This window comes from Equus asinus, chromosome 24 (assembly GCF_041296235.1).
Source record: "Equus asinus isolate D_3611 breed Donkey chromosome 24, EquAss-T2T_v2, whole genome shotgun sequence".
NCBI lineage: Eukaryota > Metazoa > Chordata > Mammalia > Perissodactyla > Equidae > Equus > Equus asinus.
Genome location: NC_091813.1, coordinates 34,594,705 through 34,609,177, shown reverse-complemented (window position 1 = coordinate 34,609,177; position 14,473 = coordinate 34,594,705). Strand labels below are relative to the sequence as shown.

The 14,473-nt window shown below is 33.6% G+C and overlaps 1 protein-coding gene across 1 annotated transcript in view; it reads left to right on the top strand.

Annotated features, from left to right (window-relative positions):
* MMS22L (MMS22 like, DNA repair protein) overlaps positions 1-14,473 on the top strand; it is a 125,993-nt gene that overhangs the window by 19,562 nt on the left and 91,958 nt on the right. The window contains exons 9-11 of the mRNA XM_014843233.3: positions 1,300-1,413; positions 6,756-6,932; positions 13,159-13,221. Coding sequence (XP_014698719.1) covers positions 1,300-1,413; positions 6,756-6,932; positions 13,159-13,221 — 354 coding nt within the window. The remainder of the gene's footprint in view (positions 1-1,299; positions 1,414-6,755; positions 6,933-13,158; positions 13,222-14,473) is intronic.

Genomic DNA, 14,473 nt, shown 5'->3' with positions numbered 1-14,473 from the left:
CAGGCTGGAATTAGTGTTTTACAGCTGTTTTTTTTTAATAGACTTTCCATCTTGTCAAAAGTAAATAAATAGAATGTTTATGATAATGAGTGGAAATTTAACTAGGGTTCAAATAGGAGAGGCCAGCCCTTTAATAATCTGTTGTATTGTTGTTACATAATAAAATAAATGAGTGCTTAACTGAAGTTAGTTGACAAATTTAAAGGGAGAGTTTGTTTGCTTATTTGCATAAAAGGTGTAGAAGCATGAGGGAAACTGTGTTTTTACTAAATTGTGTTTATTGTTGAATGTTTAATGCAAACAGTGATTTAAAGGTGCTATATAGTGCACATTCATTTTCATGTAATGGAAATTTGTAGATTATTATCACTTATTTCAGGTTATATTATTAATCTTATAGGAAATAAGAATTTATAATTTTTTAGAATTTAGATTGTTTTATGTATTTGTTATCAATATCTTTTAAATCTAGTCTATATGTTTACAATTAATGTAATTAGTGGATTAACCAGATATTATGTAGTAATATCTTGACAGTTATCTTTTACTGTGTATTATGTTAGAAATGTTTATATAATATATGTGAAATAATGACTACATTATGAATTTCAGAAGTCTAGCTGTATTTGCAAATATAGTGCATATTCTCTGCCTTTTTTAAGGCCATTAATAGTATATTTGTTACAAAAATGCTTAACCTAAAATTGCTTAGCCTTTATAAATCCATAATAATTATATTTATTCTGACTTATAACAATTTTTAGTCTTGCTTTACAGTGAATCAAAATTTGTTTTCTAACCTTTTTGTTAGAAGTCTTTTCATTGTGGCTGATGGATTAGATCAAGGTTAGGAAACCATGACCCTGAGGCCCAATCTAGCACACTGCCTGTTTTTGCAAATAAAATTTCACTGGGTCATAGCCCTATCCTTTTTTTTCCTGTTGTCTACAGCTGGTGTTGCACAACACTAGCAGAGCTGAGTAGTTGTGACAAAGACTATATTGCCAATAGCACCTCAAATATTTACTGTTTAGGCCTTTACAAGAGAAGTTTGCTGACCATTGGACTACATGATTAAAGCAGAGCTTTTTTTTAAAAGTTGAAAATAAAATTCATTCTGTACTTTTGGTTTTAAAATGGGAATTTATTTTAAAGTTCATGAAATGGCGCATTTTTGTAAACAATTTGATTAATTGAGCTAAATTTAAGTCATCTAAATCATTCTTTTACAACATTTGGGGGAAATATGTGGCATGTAAAGTTCTGCTCTAAGTAACTCGTTTTGGTTCTTTTCTACAGGTTAGGCCTTCTGAAGCATTAATTAGTCACCATTGCCCGTGTGCATGCATTAAAGAATTGTGGGTTTTACTCATTCATCTTCTAGACCACAGAAGTAAATGGTCTCTCTCAGAAGTAAGTTGTAAAATTGATGTTTTAGTTATTGTTATTAGCTCTTATATTGAATTTACATAGTGGTTTTGGCCAAGAAAAGTCTTACAGAGTTTCTTTTTTTATAGTGAGACAACCACCACCGCCAAACAGAGCATTATTTGAGTACTAAATATTTTTAACCCTGTAACTATATTTTTAACCCTAAATTGTTAATATAAAACATCTAGTAGAAGGGTAAGATTTGGCTCTCTTATTTTCTCAAGTTCTTTTTTTGTTCTATCAAGAATCTTTTAGTCTAAAATATTTAAAATCTTCTAGTAATCCATAAAACATTTTAGTCAGGAAACGTGTCAGATTTAGATTTGGGAAGAAATAAAACATAGATTTCTATTAATCAATTGTACAGTATCTTATTTCAAGGCTCGAGGGAAAAAAGTGCAAAAGGGAAGATGGGAAATTTTCTTTCACCTCATTTTGAGCCAAGTCTTCAGGATGGGGCTCTATTTTATTTCAAATGTTGTGGATTAGTGGAAAAAGAGAAATATCCATAGGCAGCAGTAAGTACAAACAATTCATTGTGAAATGATACTTAAAATGATTGATGTTATATGTGAAAGTACTTTTGACTTTTCATGGGTTTTTGAAATTCCCAATTTTCCACAATTTGGGATTTGGGTGCTGCTATCTAATTTTAATAACAGCTCTGTATTTGCAGGTTTACAGTACTATATGTATTTTGAGTTATTATTTTAGTAGTAAATTTACTAAGTATAAATTTAATGTATTTTTACTTATTTTTGAGTAAGAAAATTCTTTTTCTTGGCATTTTGGTTTGTCAGTAGAGTTTAGCTTTCTACAGTGAGATTTAAGTATTACAAAGTCTCAGCAATTTTTTCCCTTTGATTATTTGCCAGATATTTTATTTTATTGACATGGTAAGCATCAGTTTTTCTGTTTTCTGCAAAGCTTATCTTTATTATTTAAGAATTTTATATTTCTTAAGAATTGTTCTTATTTTATAAATTTTAGGTATGAAATTATAAACCGCATATAGTTACTTGTTGATGTTAGTCTTTTTCTAGATTTTAAGCAGAAAAGTAGGCATAATTTAGAATATTCTATTGTAGAAATTTGAAAAGTAATATGTATTGTTTAACCTAAATGATTTATATGCTCTTCATTTTATGTAGTAATGAGACTTATTTGTCTTAAAATAATGAAAATCTGAGGTCATTTCATTTTTTAAAATACAACTAAAATAACCTATATTATTCACAGATTTTGAAGCCTATTTTATTTTGAAAGTCAAATTAAAAGTTTCCATTCCTCACAGACAGTTCGACCTTCCTGCTAAAAATTAATCTAATCTAATGATGCTGGCTAGCATATGATAAGCATTATAAATGTCTGGGAGCTTGTAGAAAGTAGGAAGTACTGAGACCAGATACTGAATGTAGGTGGGAACTCAGGTCAGCTGGAGATTGAAGCTGCCTCATAACTTTAGAGCAGGTGCTGAACTGTGTGAACTTGAGCATTAGCTTTTATACAGTATAAGGTACAAGAATAGAAGACAGAGTTCAGAGTTAAACCAAATTGGTAGCCTTCTAATATGCCAACTGCCCATAAATCTGAGCCCCCAAAAGGATGAACTAGAAATTCAATTAAATTTGTAATGAAAATTGCCTGTTTTTAACTGTGGCACTTTGCAGTTTCAAATTGCTTCAGTGTGTTTGTCATTGCAAGCCAGCCCTCATGCAGATTTACAGCCCAAGTTCATGTTGCCTAGATTGTACTAAAAATTTCAAGCCAGTGACTTCTGAGTGGCCACACACAATGAGTGGATGGATGCCTAAACCCACATCTTCCCTCATAACGTACCCCAAAACACAGAACAGCAAGAACAAATAAAACTACACGAAAAACATGTTGGTAGCATAACTGCAAGATAGGAATGTCCAAAGCTGTACATTAAAAGTAAAAGCCATCAAAACTCTACCACAAAACTTGCTAGCAAGGAAGGGCAGTCTGAGAACAACTGTTCGGAAGAGAGACGAAGGGAACTAGCAGTAGTCATAAAACTGGTCTGAAACCATTGCCAGAATGTGAAAATACTGAAAGAGTTTTCTTGTAGATCAGAGAACTGACTATAGGATAGGAACATAAACGTGTGTGTGTGACATGAGGAGGCAGTCTTGGAAGGGAGAGCTTCTGGAGAATAAAAAGGCAAAAAAGCAGTGGTCTCCCTTGGTGATTGGCTGGTGAAGGGGACAGGAAGTAAAAGCAATAAATGTACGATCCTGTAAAACCAAAGAAAAAAATCAAAGGACTCACACCCACTCTCCCACCACCACCACCAAAAAAAGAGGAAATCTAGTAAAGAAATGGGATTTTGGTACATTGACAAAAGAGGGTTCCACTGAACTAGGAATCTTTTAAAGTAGTCTAAATTGCAAAATGAAAAGAAGTAAGCTAAACAAGTCTTTATCAAATTACTACAAAAAAACAGAATTGATCTACGTTAGCTGATGATACCCTCTCCCCCAGAAACAGCTATAAAGCAGAAGAAAATTGTAAGGCAACACTCCAAACTGAATTAAATAGACAGGCATTTGGAGGTGTAGAAAGACATCTTGAATAAGATATTCAAATGTTAAAACATATAAACCAAAAAGCTAGGAATGAATGAAAAGAGTAAAGTCAATGCAGGAGAGAAATGGAAGAAAGAATCATTTTAGAATTGACTAAATTACAAGGTGCTTGAGGAGGATAGACTTAAATGAAAATTAACAAGGCGAGGAAAAAAGGGCAGGAAAACAACCAAAGGAATAAAAATGAGATAAAGATAGGAATATAAAGGGTTGGAGAGAAAATGATTGAGATGGAAGATAGACACAGAAGAAATAACCATATGTCTAAATGGAGTCCCTAAAGAAGAAAACAGAACAATGGGATATAGCTAACATTCAAAACTATTATCCAAGAAAACATTCCTGGAATAAAAGAAGACCTAAATCTAGACATTGAAAGGGTCTACTGGATAACTGGAAAGATTAACTCCAAATAATTCGTCCTGAGACATATCCTATGAAAACTGACTTCAACCATATGGAAAATGTCTTCAAGTCCTCTGGCAAATCTTCAAATCCTCTAGGCAAAAAGACAAATAACTTACAAGAGCAAAATAATTTGACCTGCACTAGACTTCTCAAAAACATGGAAACAAGGTAACAACAGAGCATTTAAAAAGACTCAAGAAGGCTTCCTCCTGTGAGGATACAGCCAGAAGTCTGAGGTCTGGAGGAGGGCCCTCACCTGGCCGTGCTGGCACCCTAAGCTCAGACTTCCAGCCTCCAGAACTGAATGAATTAACAACATGGCACAACAGAACAAGCCCTCAGCTTAGAGAAAAGCAATTTAGGTCCTACCTTTTACTCTCTAGAGATTATATGCACTTAACTCTGAGATACTCCTTTGTTAGAAAGCTGAAGACCAAGGTAAAGCAACCAAACCAAAAGGAAACAACAGCAGAAAATTCCTTCTAAAACAACAGAGAAACAAGTTAAAAATTACTCTTGGCACTATCTGACATACACTGGCTTCACGGACCAAAATGGATGTGGATAAGCTGAGAAGGAAAAACAGAAAAGCAATTGAAAGTTTCAGGAGGAACAAGAAAGCTTCTCTGTTTCATCCACCTGGGAGTTCATGGTATCACAGAAGATGTGATCATTTCCCGGGTGCTGACAGTAGGTAAGGCCCATATGGGGCCTGCTCTTAGGAGCTGTCCAGACTGCTAAAAGCAGAGATTTCTTTTTCTACCTTGTACAGGATTTTAAGTTAGTAGAGGGGAAAAAAATGAAATAAATATTCAACCCAAAAGAAGGCAAGAAGGAGATGTTAGTGGAAAAAATAGAAGTACAAACAGAAATGCGGAATAAGATGGTATATTTAAAACGAATTATATGAGTCATTGCATTAACTGCAAAATGGACTGCTAAATGCTCATTTAAAAGACACTGTCAGAACAGACTGTAAGCTATTTACAAGACATGACTTAAAGCGTGAAAACAGAAAGGTTCAGAACTGATGGAAAGAGATAGAAGAAAGGTAACGTGTTAAACTAATATTAGAGAAAATTAGACTTTAAAACCAAGAAAAGCAGTAAGTCATTTCATATTGATAAAAGGTTCAGTTTACCAGAAAGATAAAACAAATTTAAGTTTTTATGTGGCTAATAACATGGTATTAAATATAGAAAGTAAAAATTGGCAGACCTACAAGGAGAAATACACATGTGCTTAGAAATATTGAAGTATATTTTTAAATAACCCATAGGTAAAGAAGATACAGTGGAAATTAGAAAATATTTTGAGGTAAATGATAACTAACATACTACTAGTTAAAGCTTTGGGTCTGTAGCTAAGATGTAATTTGAGGGAAATTTATAACTTTAAATACAGTTGTTACAAGAAAAAAATGTTGAAAATTAATAAGCTCAGAATTCATCACAAGTAGTTAGAAAAAGATTCCTACATAATAAACCCAAAGAAAGCAAAAGTATCAAATAAAACCAACAAATTTATGAACTATAAAACAACAAGGTGATCAAATCAGTGAAAAAGATCAAAGCAGTTGAAAGTTGGTTCTTCAAAAAGATTGCTAAAATTTGCTGATCTTTCTTGAGATGATTACAGAGTCAATACTAGAAATAAAAAAGGAACTTGACTTCAGATTTTGCAGATATTAAAAAAAGTTGAATTATTGTCAATAATTTTATGCCTAATAACTTGAATATATGAAATGGACAAATATGTAGAAAAAATATTACTAAAACTCATCAAATGTTCAACAACAGTAAATTACCTTTAGCATATAGACATAAATTGGAATACTCTGATGAACTATGGCTATACTCATTAATATGGGTGAATAGCAGAAACATAATATTGAGGAAAAGCAAGTTACCAAAGAAAAGAAACAAGCCACTTAAGAATACGAACATGAATCAAAAAAAAAAAAAAGATGAATCCAAACAATATGTGGTTTAGACTTACAGTATATACCTATGTGGCAAAACTTACAAAAACAAGGCAATGATTTATTAGGGAAATCAAGATAATGGGTACCCCTGGATGGGGGAAGAAGATGTGATTGTGGGAACATGTAGGATTTTTCTAAAGTACTAGTTATTTTTTAAGTCTTAACTGGGGTATTTTTATTATTCTTTAAGTTTTGTTTATGTGTTTTGTATTCTCTTTTGTGTATGTATTTATTTCATTATAAAAATGGAGGGAAAAGCCTAAATCAAAGGGTATTGAATCATGTCTTAATTTAATTGAATCATATTACCTCTGTTTCTATAGTCATTTTGGAACTGGTTGAATAAACTACTTAAAACGCTCTTCGAAAAATCAAGTGACCGAAGACGACCTTCTGTGCCTATAATCCAGCCCAGGGATCCATTAGGTTTTAGCTGGTGGATTATTACTCACGTAGCATCATTTTACCAGTTTGATCGCCATGGAGCACCAGATGAAAGGGTAAGATTTTATTTTTTACACCTTCCTTTGTTATCTATTAATGCATATTTTTTATAGAAATATTAGAAAGTAAGTGAAAAGAAACAACAGCAAAAATCAGATAATCTGAGATTCAGCTTCTGAATCTAGAACCGGTATACCTTTCTGTAAATATCTTGAAAAATGATAATATTTATGTTTTTATTGCTTGATTAAGGAAAAGCAACTTGTAGAAGATTTGGGAACTAGTCCTGGCTCTGCTACCAAGTAGTTGTGTCACCTTCGGTAAATTACTTAAACCTTGCTGGGCCTCTGTTCCTTATCCAGAAATCATGGGATTGGATTGTTTGGAAGATTCCTTCCGGTTCTGAAATCTGTAAGGTTGCCAAAGGGAAAGCATATTTCTCCAGAAATGCATTAGTAGTTTTTGTGAATAATTTGATAAAATTATTTCTTCAGAATAACACTTTTTTAGAGAAGCTTTTTGCAAACACCTGTCAATCTTTTAAACAACCATGAAGTTTACTTCAAAGAGAACAATAGAAATTTTAACTAACATATTAATTTCTAGTTAGAAACATTTTTTAAAGTGTTATTTAAAAAGCCTAATGAATAAAAGCAGCTAGAAGATGTATTTATTTGAAGCTCTACTTATATGTAATTTCTTCTGTGTTCAGAAATGAATAGTTTTGTTATCGGCCCATCAGTTCCATAAAATAAATTTCAAAATCTTGAGGCCAATTTCAAAATTGGTCTTCTTTTCTGGGAGTGCTTCCCAAACCTGGCTGAGCATCAGACCTACCTGGGAGTTTTTAAAATTCAGATTTCTAGGTCTCAGCTCTGGAGATTTTGATGTATTAATCTCGTTTGAAGTTTGGGAATCCCTATTTTTAAAAAGTTCCTTGGTTCTCATCCTCTATCGAGGATGGGAACATGCTCCTTGATGGACTTGACAGATTTTCCTCTCTTTGAAATATTGGACAGAGTTGGCTCAGAAATCATCCATGAAATCTGCTGGTCAGTTAGTATTGATGTAGAGTCATAGATATGGAAAGGGTTTCAAGAGGTGCTCTAAATGATCACCTTATTAATAAAAGGCCCTTTAAGAGATCCCAAGATAAATAGTAAGTCAGAAAATACTCTGAGAAGTTCACACACAGCTCAGTATCAGTGTTTGTAAGCATTCTGCCAATTTATTCAGAGAGGTCAATAGAATGAGTGTCTCACAGAGAAGGATTGTATGTCCTTTGTTTCTGTGCATGAGTCCTTACCATGCTGATACATAGCAAATAATGTTAGCAGTTGCCATTATTAGTATAGTAGTCATTTTATTGAGTATTTCTGTGGAGTTATTATGGTAATGTTTCACATCTTTTAATTATTAGAATACTAGGACAATATTAAAAGAACACAAAAAATTTACATATAATTCTAAGGTTTTTACAGAAACATTTTTATTTCTCTTCCCTTCCAACCTTAATTCCTCCAAGTATGTATTTCTGATTTTAATCAGTATAAATAAATATGGTAATTAGTTAAGCACTTCTGAGTTCTTACTGAGTGGCTATCATAATGATAGGTGCTGATAATAGGAGACACATGAAACAGACAGTATTGCCTCTTGCTTGAAGGAACGTGTTTTCAGATTATTAATGCTTGCTGGAACTGCATTAACACTTATTTGAGTGAGTGGTTTATTTTATAGTGGTTGATATTGACCCCCAGATACTGCCAGTGTGGTAGGTAATCTAGCCACGTTAATATATGTCGTTACTATTACTCTTGTAATGTTGAATCATACTGGTACAACCACCCACAGTCACATTGCTGAAATCACTCTTCATACCGAGAACTCCATAGGATATTATTGCTTTTATTAGCTCTGAATCAAGATAGTGAATGAATCGTCTGTATTTCAAACAGCTTAACCTATGTCTTTTAATATGTTTCAGCAGTTCCTGTGTGATTTTCTTTTGTCAAAATTTAAAAAAATGTTGATTCTTAAAATTATGTAAAAAATTATGAGGAAAGGGAGCGATTATATTTGAAAAAGAACCTTTTATATCATAAAAAATAATAAATATGTATAATATATATGTATTGATATATGTAGACTTTGCCTTTATTCACAAGTCCTCAAAAAGTTCCAAATATGTCTGGACTTCTTAATGACTTTTAAAGTAAAACTCAAGCTCTCTAGTTAGTAATAGTTTTCATTAGGGGTGGTACCTTCAGCATATTGCATTTGCAAACTGTGTAATATCTCAGAGCGACTATTCTGTTTTTATCTCAGTGAAGTGTTATATAGTAAGTGAGAGGGTAATATATCCACTTTACAGGTAAAGAACCTGAGGTACACAGTGGTTAAATGTCACCCTATTTTTGTCTCTTTGCTAAACTTGATAGTAGGGTCCTCCTAAGAATTGCCTCTTATGAATAGTTCTTTGGTAGGGTAACCATGTGGGCCAGTGTGCCAGGGAGAGTCCCCATTTTATGCCTCTTACCCCCTCACTCCATCTGGTTAGTTTTCCTTTTTACTTTCAAAAGTGTCTCAGTTTGGTTACAAATCATATAATCTGTGAACAGAAAGGCATATCAACTCATCCTTTCAGAGAGATTATATAGGATGTTAATTTGGGTTTGGGATATATTTAGATCAGAATTTTGAAAATTACCTGAATTCTTTTTTTCTCCCTGTGATGTATTAGCATAGCCAGCTATCATATAGAAAATGGTTATGCATTAAGCATGCTTTATTCCACTAAAGAGTAATCTGGTGTGAGAGGATGAAATGAAGTAATAATGGTTAATCATATCTTCTGCTGCAGAGAAATACCTCTAGTCTTGTTATAACCATAGTGATGTTTCAGTTTTTAAATGTGAACTGCTTTGCCCTGAAGGTTAATGTCATATCTTTACATTTTAAGTAGGTTTCAGATATGGCTAATTTTTTTTTTTAATTTTAAAAGTTTCTGTAAATTGGACTTTCGCTCTATGTGGATTGAAATCACAAAACTTACCAATTGCTTAATAGCAGCCTATAAGAGAAATTTGGTATCTCACTTCTCATACTAGAGGCTTTAGATTTTCATATATTTCTGTTGAATGCTTTCTCTCAACCTAGATGAGAATGTGTCATCCTCTCACAATCCCAGTCATCTGTTTTAAAAGCAAATATAGTTTAAAGAGAAAAATTACTTTTGGACGTTGCAGGGATCAGTTGAACAGTGCTTTCCCTGCCCAGAACATATTGCAATCAGTCAGGCCAGCTGATGCTCGTCTTTGAAACATCTGAAATGGTGACTAGATAAAAGGTGTGAAATGTAACCTTAAAATGAGAGTTGCACCACATTACCTAGTCTGCTAGACTTGGAGGGTGGGGGATCTATTTTATATTTCTGGTGGAGATACCACGTAGGCTGAAGCTTAAGTGGATGTCTTAGTTTTGATGGTGGAAAAAAAAATATAAAATACAGCCCCGAATTGATGGCTTCCTACCTCCTTTCTATCAGTAGAATTATGTGGAACTTAGTATGTAGAACAAATGCGATAGCTGCTCAAAGGTAAGTGTTCCTGTGGAAGGAAAATCTGTATTCTGTTGATACATATTCTTTTACTCACTGTCGATCTGGGCATGATATAATTGCCGTTCTTTCCTCTGAATTACGGTTTATTTTCATTTAAGATTATAGCCACAATACTGATCCATAGACTTGCAATTCTTTGGACAAGAGTTACACTACTTCTCGATAATTTGTGGGATTCAAATGCCTCGATAGAATACAACAATTGAAATATACTCATTAACACCATCAAATTATAGAGCTAAATACCTCAACCCTGTCATATTCTTGCTTATTTGGAACTAGAGGTGACATTTTCCTGGTAAAGAGTGTTATAAAAGCAAATTGCTGGAATCTGAGAAAAGACTTGTTAGAAAAAGAAACTCAGTTACTGATAACATGATATAATGGAAGGAACACTGGCTTTTGAGCAAGACCAACTTGGCTTTGAATCCATGCTCTGACTTGTATATACATGACTTAGAATTCTGAGATTTAATTGTGTTATCCGTGAAATGGAAAAGTTTTTTTTGAGGATGTAATAACGTAGAGACCCTAACAGTGTACATATAGTATTGATAGAACAAAATGATCTCCTTTTTGAGAGAGTTTTAGGGCTAACTACCAAGTTTTACAGCACAGTCCTCAAGATTACCCTTGTTTCTGATGTCGGTCACAAGCTCAGTAATTCCAAAAACTATGTAATTTACTTGGACTCACAGAACTCACTGGAAGCTGTTTTACTCATGGTTATGGTTTATTTTACATGATTATGTAATGAGCTCCATTACATAGGCATGGTGTACTGATTGCCCACATGGTTGATCTCAGTCTCCAGGTCCACTGACACAAGACCCAAAGTCTCCAGCCTAAATCACATTGTGGTTTTTGGGTGTGGCCAATCCTACCCTAATATATGGGTGTGTCCAGCCTCTACCCTCAATTATATTGTTAGATTCTCCAGTAGGATCCGAGGACCCCAGGCAAACAAAGATTCTCCTATCAGGCCTAACATTCCGAAGGCCCAGAGATTACCTCCCAGAAGCCAAGGGTACAGGCCAGATCTCTTTGTGCAAGGCCAAATTCTTTACTACACATTTATTCCTGAAAAATGTTTTGCATTCACTTTGTTAATGTAAATCTATTTCAAAAAGTCAATAATTCTTTTGCTAAAAATAATGTAGTCATTGTATTAGTTTCTATTGCTGTGTAACAAAATTTGGCAGCTTAAAACAACAAACGTTTATTATCTCACACAGTTCCTGAGGGTTACACATCCAGTAGGAGCTTAGCTGGTTGGTTCTGGCTCAGGATTTCTTGTGAGCTTGTAGTCAAGCTGTTAGCCAGGGCTTCAGTCTCTGAAGACTTGAGTGGGGTTGGAGGATTCGCTTCCAGTCTCTCTCAGGTTGGCAGGAGGCTTCAGTTACTCATTATGTGGATCTCTTCAGGCCTGTTCACAGTATGGCTTTTCTCAGAAGGAGTCAACAAGATGGAACTTCAGTATCTTCTAACCTAATCTTGGAAGTGGCATACTACCACTCCTATTAGTACTGGTATTCTGTTGGTCACAGACCAACCCTAGTACAGTGTGGGACAGGGTTAAATAAGTGTAGGAATACCAGGAGGCAGGGGTCATTGGGGACCATCTTAGAGGCTGGCTACCACAGTCACTAAGCACCTTTATTAAGGAAGTATTTATTTAGTGATTTTGTGTAGTTAGCATCTTACAGGAACATTATCCAACCATTTGAAATCAAGAATATTGAACATGCTTTAACCCTTTATTGGTCATTTGGGGTCATCCTTGTGAATGTTATAACAGGGAAGGTAAGGTATGATGAGACTCTTTGTCTTTATTCTTTAAGCCCTCTGGCTTTGCTTTTTGAGGGCTTAGTGGTTACTTTTTGTACCTTTTTCTTTTCCCCCTGTCAGAAACTAGTTGTCACTTGCTTCCTCTTGGAAACACTTTCTTTGCTTCTGATTTTAACCAGTATCCCTGTGTCCAAAACTTTGAGAACTGAGTATCAAGTGAACTGAGTATCCTGTGAGAAGATCCTCCAGGCTTTCCTGTTGGAAAAGTGAAATTGTTTTCACTGCCTAGTCTTTGTGAAATATTTTGGCTTTGTGAAAGTTCTTTTTGGCTTTCTTCCTATCATTCAGATAGTTGAGGTTACCAGATAAGTGACCATTGGCTAAATGAGGTAGCACTGTGCAGTTTTTCTTTATTTTCGGCATTAAATTTTTAGTTACTTGTTTACCAGAGTAGACTTCTTGAGGTTATTATGCATAAAATTAAGGAAAACATCTTTGGTGAGTAAAGTACAGAGTAAAGAATACTCAGGGTATAAAAAACTGTGAAAAATACATGAAGGTTTTTCTTTCTGTTAGGTTATTTCTGACTGCAAAACTTAAATATTTGTTAAAACATTTATAATTTTATAGAAGTACCACTATTTAATAAAATAACTCCTGATAAGGTTTAGGTTGGATTGGAATAGTTGTAAATTTTTTTCCTACCAACTCAATCAACTGACTGCCAAAGTAATTTTAGACATTCAAGAAATTGTAATGATGTCTGATGATAGAGAAAATGGCTGTACTTCACACTTAAGTTGCTATAGCATAATTTCAATGCATAATTAAGAGCAATAATTTTGATGAAATAACATTTTTTCTCTTTCTAGAGACAAATGGAATCGAATTGGAACTTTGCAGAAGAACTGCTGAAAAAGTCCATCAGTGTTCAGGTACGCCTTTAACGTGAGACGATTTGTGGGCTTTGCTAAATATCTGTGTTAACAGATTTTATTTATAAGAACCAAGCAAACTTAAAGTTATTTAAATAACAAACTTAGTTTACTTATTAAAAACCTGAGATAGAATCATCATTCTTTGTTAATCAAGTTCCCGTTAGTGACTATCCTTTGAAGACTTTTATTTTTAAAACTGAGTTGCCAGTTAAAGGACAAAGATAATTGTCCTAGTTGGTGACTTTGACAAAATGTATTCAAAATAAGTAGTAGATGCTTCAGAACTATAAGCCATCCCTTGACTGAATGATATCGAGTCTAGGAGACATGATGAGGGAGATAGTGGCATTGGAAATTCAGCTGTATCCTCATCACAGCGGGAAGGTGACTTGCCTTGCTGAGCAATTTGTCTTACAGGCTTGAATCATACTCTAACTGATAAGGTCCTAGTTTCTCAGCCTTCGTTTCATACCTTATCATTTTTCTTTCCGCAGAGCTGTTAATGTAGTGCTTCATGGCCCAGAGGTCAGATTTGACCTCCTTTTAAAATAGTTTTAAATGTGCAGTTCATCACATCTTTAAACATACTATGTTGTAGTTCTGTAAAGTTTTATAATATAAGTTATGTGTGTAAGAGTTTAAGGGGAAATTTTAGTAAAGAATATTTTTTAATTTGAGAAATAGATTACTTTTCCATTGAGAAATAAAGATTGTTAAAAACTTGAAGACGAATAATAAAGAAATATGATAATACAAGATTGTTCTTTCTCGCTCCCCCATAGATATGTATACATTATATATATAGGGTGTATATATATGTATGTACCCACATACATACACACACAAACATACATTTATTTTGTAGCCATATCTTTGAAAATCATTTTAACAGCTTGAAATTTTCTTTTTCCTGTTATCTATATTAACTCTTAATTTTCTTAGGTGAAGCATATAAGTACATTTAGTTATAATATGAATCTTCTAATTATGATCTAAGAATTCTAGGTTAGAATGCCAAAGAGCTCTGTATATTTAAATTGTATCAGAAACAACCATTATTATTATCCCAACTATTGTAAAAGTTTTTGTTATTACTTTTTTCTGTATCATTTTAATTGGCTTTCTCTTTTGTTCTTTTTGAGAACATATTGATTTAGTAACTCAGAAAGTTTCTTATATGTATTTTTAATTCAAGAATGTAGGGAATCACTAAATTGGTCATTGTTATTTACATCAGCTTTTAGTCCAA